At 32.7% G+C, this 15073-nt stretch overlaps 3 protein-coding genes across 6 annotated transcripts; 1 reads left to right on the forward strand and 2 right to left on the reverse strand.

The window, feature by feature from the left end:
* The first annotated feature begins 782 nt into the window (after positions 1 to 782).
* On the forward strand, positions 783 to 3348 carry LOC143205194 (uncharacterized). The gene is made up of 9 exons (XM_076418327.1): positions 783 to 1033; positions 1092 to 1186; positions 1245 to 1387; positions 1446 to 1603; positions 1656 to 1898; positions 1949 to 2161; positions 2219 to 2318; positions 2377 to 2493; positions 2548 to 3348. The coding sequence occupies exons 1-9, from the start codon at positions 889 to 891 to the stop codon at positions 3026 to 3028; spliced, it is 1695 nt and encodes a 564-aa protein (XP_076274442.1). The 5' UTR covers positions 783 to 888; the 3' UTR covers positions 3029 to 3348.
* Positions 3349 to 4191: 843 nt separating this feature from the next.
* RpL9 (Ribosomal protein L9) lies at positions 4192 to 5253 on the reverse strand. 3 transcript variants are annotated; one of them, XM_076418357.1, is made up of 3 exons: positions 5126 to 5253; positions 4490 to 4861; positions 4192 to 4430 (listed from the first exon to the last, which is right to left on the reverse strand). In XM_076418357.1, the coding sequence occupies exons 2-3, from the start codon at positions 4855 to 4857 to the stop codon at positions 4226 to 4228; spliced, it is 573 nt and encodes a 190-aa protein (XP_076274472.1). In that variant the 5' UTR covers positions 4858 to 4861; positions 5126 to 5253; the 3' UTR covers positions 4192 to 4225. The 3 variants fall into 3 exon arrangements, with proteins under 3 accessions (XP_076274472.1, XP_076274474.1, XP_076274473.1); XM_076418359.1 differs by having other exon boundaries at positions 5066 to 5146; XM_076418358.1 differs by having other exon boundaries at positions 5085 to 5136.
* Positions 5254 to 6223: 970 nt separating this feature from the next.
* Positions 6224 to 14702, reverse strand: vir-1 (virus-induced RNA 1). 2 transcript variants are annotated; one of them, XM_076418349.1, is made up of 5 exons: positions 14422 to 14702; positions 10369 to 10503; positions 8728 to 8894; positions 8452 to 8658; positions 6224 to 6810 (listed from the first exon to the last, which is right to left on the reverse strand). In XM_076418349.1, the coding sequence occupies exons 1-5, from the start codon at positions 14489 to 14491 to the stop codon at positions 6433 to 6435; spliced, it is 957 nt and encodes a 318-aa protein (XP_076274464.1). In that variant the 5' UTR covers positions 14492 to 14702; the 3' UTR covers positions 6224 to 6432. The 2 variants fall into 2 exon arrangements, with proteins under 2 accessions (XP_076274464.1, XP_076274465.1); XM_076418350.1 differs by lacking the exons at positions 10369 to 10503; positions 14422 to 14702 and adding an exon at positions 10091 to 10201.
* Positions 14703 to 15073: the final 371 nt, after the last annotated feature.

Below are 15073 nucleotides of genomic sequence, written 5' to 3' on the forward strand. Positions count from 1 at the left end.
TTTAGGCAAGTTGCCACAATGTCCACGTAACTCTCTTAAATCATTAAAAAATTACCAAACAAATTATCTAAATCCCTAAAAAAAAACACATTCTTGATTATTAATATACAATTTTAACGAGTCTAAAAATATATTTAAATACATATACCATAAGTAACCAATTCGTCAAATGATGTTTTATTGTTTTACTGATACAAAATCGTCGATATTTGAATGCTAGGAAATAATGAGAAATCAGCTGATTTTTCCTACTACTACGGTAAATTGTCACTCAACTATTGGCAACGTCGCTTTCTAGCTATTGAACAGGAAAGAGTTGAGTACACATGTACCGGTGAAGCTACGCTCTTTGCGAACTTATGTCGCAATATTATTATATCTGGAAAAAGGTCGACGATAGGTTATACATTACTGTTGAATCCTATCGACAATTATTTGATAATTAGACTTTGCCCAGTCTGTAAATAATGCACAAATACACATGTTTCTTAACCGTGCGATTATCAAAATATCAATATATACAATATGATTATTTATTTACAAAAGTAGGATTTAAAAATCAGTTTAAATAACCCATATATCATTTAAGAATAATTAATGTTTGGTTACTGAATTTATATAATACTAAATAATAATATAACACTAATGTATGACGCTCTTATAGTAAAATGTATTTTACTTAAAATAAAATTCAGCGACTTGACCTCGCTTAATAGAAACAACATGACACTTATGATTTTAAACAGTTTTGCCATTATAATACGAAAGAAGATTTGACAGATGTCATTTAATTATCACCGCTTGTGTCAAGATTTGTTTTTATTAAACTAAAAAATTGTATGACGATTTGTTTTTTATTAAAATCAAAGCGTTATCGAACATATATATATGGAAAGTGAAACTAATGATTCGTCTTCTAGCAACATGGATGACGCTAACTCTAATGAGAATGTAATTAAAACAGAAAATGAATCAGATTCTGATTACTTACAGGAAGATATGCCTGATTATGTGGGTTTGGAGGATATTGAGGGTATACTAGGTCCATTTATTAATGTATTTGTTTCAAAATGGGTGTATTTTATTTGCAGAAACAAAAAGGAAAGAAACTGAAAAGCAAAATAGTGGTGATAATGAAATAGTAAATGAATTTTTAAAACATTCCCTGTATATTAATCAAGATGAGGTAAAATTAATAAGAATTGTAATTATATAATTTAATGTTGAATGCTGCATTTTAATAGAATAAAGATGTGGATGATGATGAAGAAAATAGTATGTCCTCATCAAATGAAGAAGATACAAAATGTAATATTTGCAAGCAAACCTTCTTGGATAGAGAAGATTACAATAGTCATTGTCAATCAAGAAGAATAGATGATAGAAAGTGATATATTGGTAAATTGGTTGATTTGTATATATATGTCTAAATAAAAAACTTTTAGATATTGTTGTTGCAATTGCCAAAAGATTTTTCGTGATAATAGTCAGTTGAAGGTACACTCTAGGAAGCATACTGGTGAGAAACCTTTTGGTTGCCTAATCTGTGGAAAAAAGTTTACTGTTAATGGGAATTTGAATAAACATATGAGAATTCATACAGGTACATCACTCAATATTACTAGGTAGTTATTGTTGATAATCAAATACTTTAGGAGAAAAAAGGTTTGGGTGTGCAAGTTGTGGTAAAAAATTCACACAGCTTGCTCACTTGAAAGACCACAGCAGCATCCATTCAGGAGAAAAGCCATTTAAATGTGATCACTGTCCAGGAGTTTTTAAAACTAAAGCTAGATTAAAGAAGCACATTAGGAATCACACAGATCCAAATATAAGTAAAAGAACTATACCATGCCCTCAATGTAAAATGGCAATGAGGAATAAAAGACAACTAGCAGGTAAGTATATACTGTATTATTATCATTATTTTTGTTTATGCTCATTTTAGCACATTTGGTTACTCATGATAGTGAAGATAAAATTACTGATGAACAAACAGGGCCTTTTATATGCAAATTGTGTGGTAAAAAATTTGGTAAGAGTTCAAATTTGAAAAGGCATGAGAAACATCATTTAGCAGAGAAAGGTTATCCCTGTAGTTTTTGTGATAAATCATTTATTATGGCTAGTCGCTTAAAAAGGCACATGGATACTCACACAGGTATTTATAATAACATTTTCTGACTAGAGAGAACATTAAGAAATAATCTTCTCTCAGGATTTAAGCCATATACTTGTGAACTTTGCAATCGTGCTTTCCCATCATCTCAGAACCTGAAAAGACATATCATGACCCACACAGGAGAAAAACCATTTGAGTACTGTTTCTTTATTCACATACTGTATAATAAAAGAGTATCTATTATTTATTTTTAGATGTACAGTATGTAACAGAAGTTTTCTCACTTTGGAAAATCTTAACAGACATAAAAGGACCCATACTGGAGAGAAACCATTTACTTGTAAAATATGTAGCAAACATTTTGCTCACAGGTAAAACATTATATTAAGTCAATTAATTTTATGTATTATTAATTATTTTATCAGCACAACTGTGAAGGAACACATGAGAACAGTTCATACGTCGGAGAAACCGTACACCTGCCTCTGGTGCAGTAAACAATTTGCTATCAGTAGAGTTATGTACCGCCATGTTAAAGAAAAACATCCAGAACATTTTCAAAAGTTTAAGGCAGAGAATCATGTCGCGCCCAACCTTAAGAAAGCGAGAGCCAAATTTAGCCAAATAGATGGCTTTTCTATGAATGAAACGGGTCAGAATAATGTGGACAGCATAAAAAGTGAACCCCTTGACGGCTATGATGCCTTGGAATATTCGTCAAGGGGGCTGTTAGAACAAATTAAAACTGAGCCGCGTTCTGAAGAGGATACAGAACCTAAGAACATAGAAAAAGTTGTGATAAAGCATGAAATCAATGATGATAATGTGAAACGAGAACTGGAAATTAATCTGCCTCTCATAAATAATAACGTTGCCGTGAAAAAAGAAGAAACTGATTGGAGCTAATAAAGGGAATAGTAATTTCATTGTATGTGCCTGGTCATTAGAACTACTTTGTGCAAGATTAGTGAGGAATTATTAATAAAACTTGAAAAAAGTATTATGAGCTTCAGAGTTGCAGGTGTTTATAAGATTCACTCAGGATGCGCAATTAAATTGTATATTATAAAACACACCGATGGTAGAACCTTTTGTAACGTGATGAATTACAGCCATTTTTAATTGGTCATAATTTTTATCCAAAAGTTTATGTATATTGTTTTATTTTTCCATTAAATTATTGTAATTTAAAATTATATGAAAAAAATATATAAAGATTTTAAAAATACTTCTTTTCATTTTGTTAACTTAAATAAGAATCATTTAGATATTGTTGTAGTTACCAGAAGACTTTTTTTGTTGTAATAGTTGGAAGGGCTTTCTAGAAAACACCCTGGTGAGAGGACTTTAACACTGAGCACTTATTACAATAGAGTACCATTAATAGCAAATTGAATAAACATGATAATTCATGCATGTACACTGTAAAAATTCACATAACTTTCTTATTTGAAAGGTCTATAGCACTATTCAAGGGAAGAGCGATTTAAAAATAATTACTGTCTAAGAGTCTTTAAAACAAAAGCTAGAAGCACACTACAAATAATTACTTAATATTACATTAATTACATTAATTTGTTCCTTAAAAATGATATTTCTCACTGTTCTGAAAAAAGAAAATAATTGAACATCACAAATTATTTAAATTTGAAAAAAGTATTGCTTAGAAACAATCTGGGATATGATACACTGATGTATACATACACAGAATACTTTTTGAGAAAAATGAATAGGGGATTTATAAATAATAGCATTGCCATGAAACAAAAAACAAACAGACCAGCAATTTCAGTGAATGTTTAAGTCATAAAAATTTGGGAAAACTGTCATTATCAATTTAAAACAGTTGTTTATAAAATCACTCAGTATGTATCATCATTAAATTGTATATGATACATTAACGATCAAACAATTTGGTTGATATAATTACTAAAATTTACTACAAATTATTTTAATTACATATATGATCAGTTCATCATGACATCTGTTCTATTATTTCTTACTTCATAGATATTAAAAAAAGGACCATGGTAAACAAATCAATACTGGGAAATATAATAAACAAAAACTAACCTTTTTAACTTATAAATTTATTAAAATTATTTATATTTCATCCTGTACAACAGTCGTCTTCTCAGAAACGTACAGTCCATCCAAGAATTTACGGATATCCTTGTCCTTTACTGTTGTAGATTGCTGGATAAGGGCAGCTGATTTAGAAACATCTTCTAATGAATTACCCTCAATGATCAGCTCATCTTTTTGGGCAGTGGAGTTTGTAACAGTTACACCAGGAGCCATCTTTACCCTACAAAAAAAAACATTTAGCATGGTATTACTATACATCATACAATTGGCAATATTTACCTTCTAATGTATTTCTCTCCTAAGAAATTTCTGATTTCAATAACAGTGTTCTTCTCAGTGGTAACACAATTGATGGGGAAATGAGCATATACTGCTCTCATTTTATATTGGTATCCCTTAGTTACTCCCTTCAACATGTTTTCAACATGCGAGCATACAGTTCTAACAGCAGCGATTTCCTTTTTGTTGCCGAACCATTTTTCTACCTTTAAGGTACGTGGGTCGATCATACGAATATCCAAAGCCAAATGTTTGAAAGACCTTTTTAAAGTACCCCTGGGTCCTTTCACTGTAATGGTACGACTCTTAGTTGTTACGGTAATCCCTTTTGGGATTTTCACCGTCTGGTTCGTAACTATGGTCTTCATTATCCTAAAATAAAGACTATATTGTTAAAACTGACTTACAACTACTGACTAAAGTTTATAAACTCAAACAGCAAAATGCAACTTCTTGACATAACCTAAGTCCACTATATCACCAAACAAAAGCAATATTAAGGACAATACCACATAAATATAGATTACTGGCCATAGAAATTGCATTTCCTGTTGAAAATTCACTAAAAATACAAACTCAAACACTATATATTTACAGATGAATTCAGATTTTTAAAAAAACAAATTTAACACAAACCTCTCACTTTGACGTAAAGGATCGAGAAAGAATCATTCCAATCGCCCGTTCCTAGAGGTCGCACATTTTTGTCAACCTTCATGAACTTAGTCACAAGTTCAAGAGTTCTTTATTGGCAATTTTCATATATATGACAGAAGTAATTATTATTAATGTTTATTACATACAGAAGTAATTTAAAATATTGATCAAGAATATATAGTTATTTAATATTTGTATAAAATTAGCCATAATGCCTATAAATTAGATTATTATAGATTCTATTCTCTATTTAAAATCAGGAACTAAAATAAAAGAAGAATTTGGTTATAAAGCTTGTGGTTTGAGGATGGCGTAGGAGGATTCTCTATAATTTCCCAATAATAATATCTGGTAATGGTCTACCTTTTCCTTTAATTTCGAACTTTTTTCGTAAGGATATTTAAAAAAATGTCATCACATTAATTAAATTAAAAACCACTTTCATAGTCACAGTCATTAATAATGTTGTTATTAATTGGCTTAAAGTCGTGTAAAATTCCGATACAGATACGGCGCTGGACTAAATGCAACACCGAGGGGATGTTTGAAGGAGTTCGCAGAGCACAATCGTGTGGCCCAGATAAATAATAGCTACAGCGTGAGTCGGTAGCCTAAGGATGGTAGGTTAATCTACTGGTTCGCGTTACTTTATTTGATCATTTATGACAACGAAGAATTCGCGAATGCTGAGTGAGTTTTTTTTGATAAGTAATAGAAAATATTTTAGTATTTTAGTGAGATTACATATTATAATTATTTTTTGGGGTCCCTGCAGCACTGCAGTGCTTATGCATTTGTGTCTATTGTTTTAAATTTTATTTCATTTTGAATTGCGAAATTTTATGTACTTTCTATGTATTAAAGAAACCTGAGTTAATGTCTATATTGGTTAGTCCCCTGTAGGTTTTAAAAATTATCAAAATATTATCAGGACTTCAAGTATTTCAAAATTAAAGAATAGAAAAGATTGGTGTAACTGGAACTAGTGAATTAATTAGTTTTATGGGTTTTTGGATATTATTTTAAACAATCTATGAACTGCTATATAATAATATTCAGAGAAATAAAACAAAAAAGTCGAAACTAAATCCTTATTTTATTAAATAAATAACATTATAAAAAATATAAATAAATAAATATGGCAACATGATGTTCATGTCTTTTTTTTCGATACATTCCACGCCATTTTTTCTTTGGCACAAATATTTTTCGTTAAAGTTTTCGGAAAATCAAAACGGTTTCAGTCTCAAGTAGTTCACCAGATCGTCGTCCTCCCGCCGGCTCTTCTATCTGGGATCCATCATCTTGTTCTCGAGGAACTCCGGCACGAAGAACACTTCCGCGTCCGGATCGGTTGCCGCGTTCTTCCTGGCCATGATCTCGTTGACGTACGTGTCCCTGCTCAGGTCGATGGGTAATTGCGGAACGAACGGTTCCTCGTCCAAGTTGATGCTGTTAGAATCGACCGACTGAACGGGTTCTATGTCGTTCCATCCCTGCCCGACGGCCAGGGGACTGCTACGAACCGCATCGGACTTCGGGACCCCTTGGTCCGCCAGGAAATCGATCTCGGGAATCGAATTTTTATCGTGATCGACCTCGTCGAAGGTTTCGATGTTGCTGAACTGCTCGGACTGCTCGTGGGTACTTGCTAGTGGTTCAGCCTGATGATAGAAACAGAGTGCATGGATATGAGTGACGGTGCGACACATAAAAGATAGTGATAAAATAGAGAAACGGTGAAAATGGTGATTGAAGATAGAAAAATATAAAAGGTCGCAAGATATATAAATTCTATCCAAAGTAACATTGAACTCATGTCATCAAGATGTACAATGTATTGCCTATTACAGTTTGTAAATTCATTTTAAAACCAGACAATATTTTCCATCTCACTTTATTCCAGTTAAAAAGAGATACAACGTTGTTTTGAGGCTTTGCTTGTTTTGATAAATTTCAAATCGTTGCTTAACATTTTTGATTACTCTGGTTGAAAATGTCGAGGCCAAGTAAATTACGATTCTAATCAATAACTTCGGCAGAAATTCTAACAGGTTTTTATTGGAAATATTTTTATTGTATTGCAGCTACACTGAATATTAGAATGGACATTATGACTTTGAAATATTAAAAAAAAACAGAAAAACAATATAATCTTGGATTCACCGAAAGGAAAGTCATACCTGTATGTATAATAACAGTGAGTTTTTGTAAATATAAAAATAATTTAATACAATTATTTCAGAGATAACTGTTAGTATGGATAGTATCCATAAAAAACTTAGGGATATAAGTCATCACTTTTGTACAGACAGTTATTTTAAAATGGAACATTAGGCCTTGGCAAGACGCTTATAAAAAGAGTAAAGAAGCAAAGACTGTAAATAAGGATTGCCTTGGAAAATATAAATTAAGTATTGGAGGTACGATACGAGTGAAGTATATCAAATTATCACTTGGTAAATATAAATGAAATGTTTGGCCATTGAATTCTTTCTCATTCTCCTCCTTATCATTACATATTCAATCAAATCTAATTGTTAGAGGATGTGGCAAAGAATTACTACAGCAATTATGCAGGTCGATAAAGATATACAGACAAGAACATTGCATTGTTTTAATTTTTGAAAAATCAAGATAACATGCCAGTTGCCTAGAACCTTCGCCATTTTGCATGAAAAAAAATATGAAGTGAAATAAAGCCCAGTGCGTATAAAAGAAGGAAGATAATACCAACCCAATACCGAATAGAGTACTATAAAGATAAAATAAAAATAGTTATACACTATGGATATGATGATGAGTGGAGAAATAAAGAAAGAGCGATTGTTTTAGTTAGACAAGACATTAGTAAAGCGAAAAAGCAGGAGTACTTGTTAAAATAAATTAATATCTCTTCTCTTAACGGCATATTTATGAATATCTTTATTATAAAGATACTAAATATACATGTTATATATATTAATATTAAAATTTCAAAAAATATAGGTTTTAAAATCCCTACAAAAGATAAGCATGACTCTGTACAAGTTAATAGAGGCTTATTAACTATATGGAATATTGTAGTACACATTAAACCTGCTTATGTTAGTTATTATTCCAGCTCATTTAAAAAAAAAGATATATACTGTATATTATCGACTATAAGTCCCTATTAGGAAAAAAAAACGTAACGTTACTACTCTCTCAAGCACGGAAACAAGGCAACTCATCATCATCGATAACGAATTCGGGATTAAAGAGCGAAATGGAATATTTTAAGCGGGTTTTCGAAGTTTCTCTGGGACTTCCTCAGTTCTACCAACCTCTTTCGACTTGGGGATCTCGTTCTCGAAACTGTTGTCGATATCTTCCTTGGCCGCGTTCACAGATTCGGGTATCTCTTCCTCGCTGGTTACCTCGCTGCTGTCGGGCGCGATGTCCACGATGCGGATCTTGAAGAAGGTGCCCCCGTGGATGTCGTCGTTCTTGTACTCGGTCTCGTTGATGACGACCTTGTGACCGTTGATCAGCTATAACGAGATTAATGAGGTTGATATTAGTTGTATGTTACACTAGACTGTTTAAAATGACGGTAGTACCTTGGTTACTGACGTGGTGTTGCCTTTCAACGTGTCGTCACCGCTGATCCTCGTGAAAGGTCCAGCTATGACGGGATAATCGGTTTCCTCGGTGGTATTGGGGCCTCTACCCATGGGGAATCGTTGAAGGATAGATGAAAGCTCCTTGCGCATTTGAGTCATGATAGCTGAAATTGATTAAACATTAATATGGTAAATTAAAGGAAAATAACACATGGACTGAAAAATCCCACTTTTCGATCATTCGATTTTATGGATTTTTTTGTTTTTTTTTTGGTGCAATCATCTCATTTGGGCGTATACTGCGTTCTGCATCATCGGTCTCTCTACGATCACGTCTGTAGTCAGCAAACCAACGTTTCAAGCCATTGCTTTGGTAAAGTGTTAAAACACTAAATTGTTTTTGATCCATTTTTTTGAAAATAACAAAAGTAGTGTCACTCTTAATATAATAACTCACAAACTTATGAGTAGAATATCATGTAATTTCAATAGCTATGTAATAAAACTAGCGCCATCTATGTGTTAGGGATTTTTCAGCCCACGGGATATATTTAAAGCATCAAGTAGTGGCTAGTTCTGCGAAAGTAAAAGTACAGATAAATATGACTCGATGTTGTTTATGTGAGAATATCTGATCAGACTCAGAGCTTGTTGATCATATAGTCAATCTACAGCATTAAATTTGAATAAAAGCTAAAAAAAAACAATTTTAAGGTTGGCGGTTCCTATTTTGGGTAAAAATATTACTACTCAGTGAATGCTATTAAAATTAGTCAGGTCAGAATTAACTCAACTGGACGCTATATTTGATGAAACATGATTCATAAAGATTTATATAATATTCAGCAAGCAAATCAATTATTTCACAAGTATAAAACATAAAAGTGACCCTATGAGTGTTAAAGTATGGCTAATGATCATAGTAAATGAAGTACAGTATGACATGGTAAAAAAATATGAACCATGAATTTATATGTGTACATTCTACACACGGGCTTAATGCATATCATTAACTTGTAAATTCAAGACACTTTATTATATTTATATTATATTCTTCAAATATAGGTATAATTTTGAACAACTGGCAACGTTGAAAACTCAAACTCTTGTACACATACGGGGATTCTCCAGTACTAGACTCTTGTAAAAACTAATTTCGTTTAAATAGAAGCTAGAATAGAACTATTTTAGTGACCTAGCTTATAAATTCGACCCCTGAAGTAAGAATTGGAGCTAAATTTGGAGAATAATGCTTAAGGAAGCAACAATTCGCGTCTACCAATTATACGTAATAATGTTAAAAGTACAAAAAAAGATTTAAAAATATGCAACCAAACAAACATTGATATCAAAAACAAACCTGAACACATATTTTTTATACTTTCCATCTTGCCACTGACAAAACACAAATATTACTGGAAAATCTGTCGGAAATGCGTTCAAATAAATAAAAACAGTCGGCCCACATCGATATTCATAACACGAGCCCACCATATCTAAATTTAGCCAACAAAATGGTCATAATCGCGGTAATTAATATTCGTTTGGTCGTCACAAAGCAATGATTAATTAACCATCGATTATGTGTACCACGCAAAGATGAGAATAAGGACCGCGTCGTTAACTATCGCAACTTACTGTCAATGTTGTCGAATAGTCCGCCGAATGGATTGGAAAAGGGGCTTTGCCAGTCGCTGAAATAGCCGGTATCAACGATAGGTTGGTCGCCATAGGGCTTGGCACGTGGCACAGATTCAACTTGATCCTTGTAAGCTGAAACAAAAACAATTATTTAATTACCTTTAAAAAAACAGGTTAATAATTGAAATTTCACTGTCACTCATGAGAGGGACAGCTTAACAATATTATAATAATTGTTATTAATTATTTTGGACGATATATTTTTATTTGTATATTAATTAACATAATTGTGTTTTATTATTAACGGCAATAACGATGAATTGGAATAAAAACTGACAGTGTCTGTCAAATAAATGATAGTCACTGACACTTGTCGTTTAAAATTCACTCGACAGATGGCATAGAAGTTTAACCAATTCGTAAAACTAAATGTTTTAATAGTACACGTCGTAAATTCTTTACTTTGTGTTTAGCTTTAGTTTCGTTTCCTTTCGCGTAAATAATAAAATTGGACGGTATCGCTTTTAAACAACTTAGCGAGAAACCTTCCTACTGCCATACAAGAATCAATAATGACACAAGTGAAATTCTCTGACCGCAGTAACGTGTTGATCAAAGTTCAAGATCAACGAGGCATAGTCGCATTCACCAGTTTTACTGTTTACACATCGGTTCAGTTTTTTTACTGAATATACTCATAGTGGGATGTCGTTAAAAAATAATTATGGAGATTTCTGCATGAGTGAAGGTCGATATTGTCGCGTAGGTGGTACAGATAGCGCCTCAATCAAACCATATACAAAATGAAATAACAATACGGATGGTTTTTGGGTTAGCAATGTGGCGTAATTTGTTTAGGTGAAATTGTTTCGTATCCGGTAATATTTTTTATTGCACACATTGATAAAACGATATAACCCATGACAATTTAATAATAAAAAGGAAATACGTCGAACTGATAACGTCTCCAGAAATATCTCGATTTTATTACAATTTATTCGGAAATATCTTACCGCCAAACCACCAACCTTGAACTATTATAAACAGTTCCGATTAACAGTCCCTATATTCAACGAAAACAGCAAAAAATCCTTTTAAATAATAAAATTAGAATTTTAGAAGGGAAAGCAAATCGTGCAGCCGAAACAACGAATATCGAGCAATTATTTCTTTAGAAAAAAACAGTGTCTTTGAACTGCGCACATTAATTTCATATTTTCGTTCTACATTTGTTTCTGGGGCACAAGCGTTGGGATTGTCATTTAAAACGGTTAAATAAAATTTAGTACGTACGCTGCCATTGTTATGCAACGTCAACGACAGAAAAGTATCACGATGACCGATTGTTTAATCAGTTGGTGTGCCAAATTCATTAATTATTCTACGCAGAACCAAAGCCCACTGCAACGCGATGCAGTTCCGCCCTATCAATATTTACATAAAGTTATTTATAAACAGTAACATCAAGAAACTACATCATAACTTCAATAATTAAGGCAAACATATTTAACTTAGTCTGCCATGGAAACAACCCATAAATTATAACTAACGTTTGCTGTCAAACTGACATTGATGACCCCAAACTATCAATGAACGAAAATAAAAGTACTCGTTCGATTTCGGATAAGTCGTAATATTTCCTAAACTCGCTAATAATGCTAATTTCTTGTCGGACTTGTTCTTTATTTAGTAAACAAATCCGTTTTTTTATTAGCGCTATACCAGTTGTTCACACCGGTTTTTACGTGTAATTTGAATGCTACCGCACAGGAATGAAAATTAATTCAATCGCGCTCTAACCTTTTCGATATGCCAACGAAAATTTCCAAAAAAAACGTCCGGTCAGACGTGATCGAAATAATATCGTCCGGATTTATTTGAATATAATAGGATTCGATACTAATTTGCAGAAATTAGACACTGTCTTCAGGCACTGCGGTTTGTTTTATTATTAAACGGTGGTAGCCGGCATGCATAATTTATATTTCTATTGTTTTATTTTATTCTGTGGTCCATTGGTGTTTATCTTTTGCCTACATTTTTTTTGACATTGATGTTTTTTATGACAGATAGGATGCCGGTTTAATTTTGATTGTTTCATAAAAAGTGCATTCCAATATTTAAAAAGTATCCATAGTATATAAATTATCCGTTTGTTAAAAGTGTGCAATTTAAATCCGTTTATTTTACCGGCAATTAATAGTTTATGGTAAGTTATTCCATCGCTATAATTTGAACTAATAGACGCGGATAATTAATACACTCGGAGATATAATTTAACCTTTAGTATAAATAGAAAAGGCAGCGCCATGAGTAACCGATTCTATGTGAATACAAATTAAATTACCGAACGAATGTCATTATTGGTAAACACGAACCATATTTGTCGTTGTTTGTACAAGCCGGATGTGTAAATATAATTTCGAACAAATTCCAGTAAAATCGCGTTTCAAACGTTGTGAATTGGTCCGAACTGTATTTGCAGATGATTTTCGACAGGAGAATTTCCTGTGGCCGTTCAAGGTAGTTCGGAGAAGAACGTATTTTTTATTAGTTCTATATAAGGCCGGTATTTGAGATGTTGGATTGAGATATGACCTTATATGTTACAACGATTTTTTTGCTTTCACTTTATTTTTATTATTTGATAGTTTGTTGTTATTACATGATAGTCGTTAATATTATTGCATAGTACAAATTGATGTTAATTTTTGATTAATAGGCACGTGATTATTATCGGTACCATGTTAATTTAGAAGGCACACTCATAACGTCCGTATTTTCGGAACTGTACTGCTTCAAGGCATTTGGTAATTTCTAAATACGTCGCGTTCACTCATTTTATGTTCTGTAACGCCCACGGGGACCATGAATGAATCAACGATTCAGAATCTGTGATTTCCAGGAGGTTATGGTTTAATTTTAAATGAATTATTGTAAAAAGTGCGATCTTTAAAGCGATGGGGGTATTGAGGACGTTTTAGCACGTAGAATGTCGCGGTAACAATATAAAAAATTGCATGGTCAAGGTTTAGTACCATAAATAGCATGACGGTGTAGTATCCAAAACAAAAAAAATAACTGCACAATTCCCGATATGAATTGATGTTCATTTGTTTGAATATATCATTCGAATAATAACGAAGGGTTAAACAATGGGTTTTGTTGTTTTCTGGTGATCATCATCATGGTTTTAAGTTTTTTACGTCAAGTTCGGATAAAAACATAGCAATAATTATAAATAATTTCGATTATATTGTTGTTTATTGAATAGCATGATGGTGTAGCATCAAAAAAAGAAAATAACCGCATAAATCCCGATATGAATTGATGTTCATTTGTTTGAATATTTCATCCGAATAACAACGAAGGATTAAACAATGAGTTTTGTTGTTTTCTGGTGATCATCATCATGGTTTTCAGTTATTTACGTCAAGTTCGGGCAAAAACATATCAATAATTATAAATAATTTCGATTATATTGTTGTTTATTGAATAGCATGATGGTGTAGCATCAAAAAAAGAAAATAACCGCATAAATCCCGATATGAATTGATGTTCATTTGTCTGAATATTTCATTCGAATAACAACGAAGGGTTAAACAATGGGTTTTGTTGTTTTCTGGTGATTATCATCATGGTTTTCAGTTATTTATGTCAAGTTCGGGCAAAAACATATCAATAATTATAAATAATTTCGATTATATTGTTGTTTATTGAATAGCATGATGGTGTAGCATCAAAAAAGAAAATAACCGCATAAATCCATATATTAATTGATATTCATTTGTTTGAATATTTCATCCGAATAAAAACGACTGGTTAAACAATGAGTTTTGTTGTTTTCTGGTGATCATCATCATGGTTTCAAGTTATTTACGTTAAGCGCGGATAAAAACATGGAAATAATCACAAATAATTTCGATTATGTTGTCGTTTATTGATTCATAACGATATAGGCATCAGAAAAACACAAAACCATTTCGGACCATATGCTTGTTCTCAATTTTTTTTTCTCACGAAAGAAATGGAGCAATAAGTATCACTTACCGGGCATCGCAGAACAGGCCACCACTAGAAGACAACCGGTCAGAATCGAAGACGCCGTTTTCACACCCATGGTCACTGATTTTAATTGTCGGATATGATCGAATGTCGAAGCTGCAACTGAGGCGTTGTTTCCTCGTCTGTATCGCAGGAATCTACTTCTCCGGTTGGCGTTCGCCTAAAAATATATAAATCCGTCTGCGGGCTGGCGAGCGAGCAGGATTCTGCGCAGTGATGGTCACGTGTATGCGTGTGTTTGCACTGACCGGCGATGAGACTCGATTAAAACGGGTATTTAGTCCGGTCACATAAGCCTAAAGAAGCGAAGAGCGAATGGGAGATAATAAGCTGTAGGTCAGTAAGAACCTTTATTTCGATATTCTAAAGATATCGAAGGTCAAGGGTCACGAAAACGTCGGGTTTTGCAAATATCTTGCTTCCAATCCGTTTAATGCGCTTTGCATTTATTACAAATATTAGAGGAAATAACATTCTCTATCTTTTCGGTTAAATATAAAGCTCGCGCCAAAATTTACAATTTCGACCTTCTTTTTTTACTCTATCTTCTTTTAATTTCGTAATGGTAAATAGAGCGACTGAAATGTGAGGCGCGTAAATTTAAACTTTAATTAACAATTAAGTAATTGTGTACGGT

The sequence above is a fragment of the Rhynchophorus ferrugineus genome, unplaced genomic scaffold (genome assembly GCF_030347505.1).
Source record: "Rhynchophorus ferrugineus isolate W39M unplaced genomic scaffold, kcgeb_rfMv2 rfM11, whole genome shotgun sequence".
In the NCBI taxonomy this organism is placed as follows: domain Eukaryota; kingdom Metazoa; phylum Arthropoda; class Insecta; order Coleoptera; family Curculionidae; genus Rhynchophorus; species Rhynchophorus ferrugineus.

What these genes read in the sequence shown, in the direction of transcription:
- vir-1 (XM_076418349.1), bottom strand. Translation starts at nt 14,491, where the DNA reads ATGGGTGTGAAAACGGCGTCTTCGATTCTGACCGGTTGTCTTCTAGTG. An exon ending in GGCCTGTTCTGCGATGCCCG is followed by an intron (nt 10,504 to 14,421) that starts GTAAGTGATACT and finishes TTTTTGTTTCAG; the next exon opens with CTTACAAGGATCAAGTTGAA. An exon ending in ACTATTCGACAACATTGACA is followed by an intron (nt 8,895 to 10,368) that starts GTAAGTTGCGAT and finishes AATCAATTTCAG; the next exon opens with CTATCATGACTCAAATGCGC.
- LOC143205194 (XM_076418327.1), top strand. Translation starts at nt 889, where the DNA reads ATGGAAAGTGAAACTAATGATTCGTCTTCTAGCAACATGGATGACGCT. An exon ending in AGAAGAATAGATGATAGAAA is followed by an intron (nt 1,388 to 1,445) that starts GTGATATATTGG and finishes AAAAACTTTTAG; the next exon opens with ATATTGTTGTTGCAATTGCC. An exon ending in ACATATGAGAATTCATACAG is followed by an intron (nt 1,604 to 1,655) that starts GTACATCACTCA and finishes CAAATACTTTAG; the next exon opens with GAGAAAAAAGGTTTGGGTGT.
- RpL9 (XM_076418357.1), bottom strand. Translation starts at nt 4,857, where the DNA reads ATGAAGACCATAGTTACGAACCAGACGGTGAAAATCCCAAAAGGGATT. An exon ending in GGAGAGAAATACATTAGAAG is followed by an intron (nt 4,431 to 4,489) that starts GTAAATATTGCC and finishes TTTTTTTTGTAG; the next exon opens with GGTAAAGATGGCTCCTGGTG.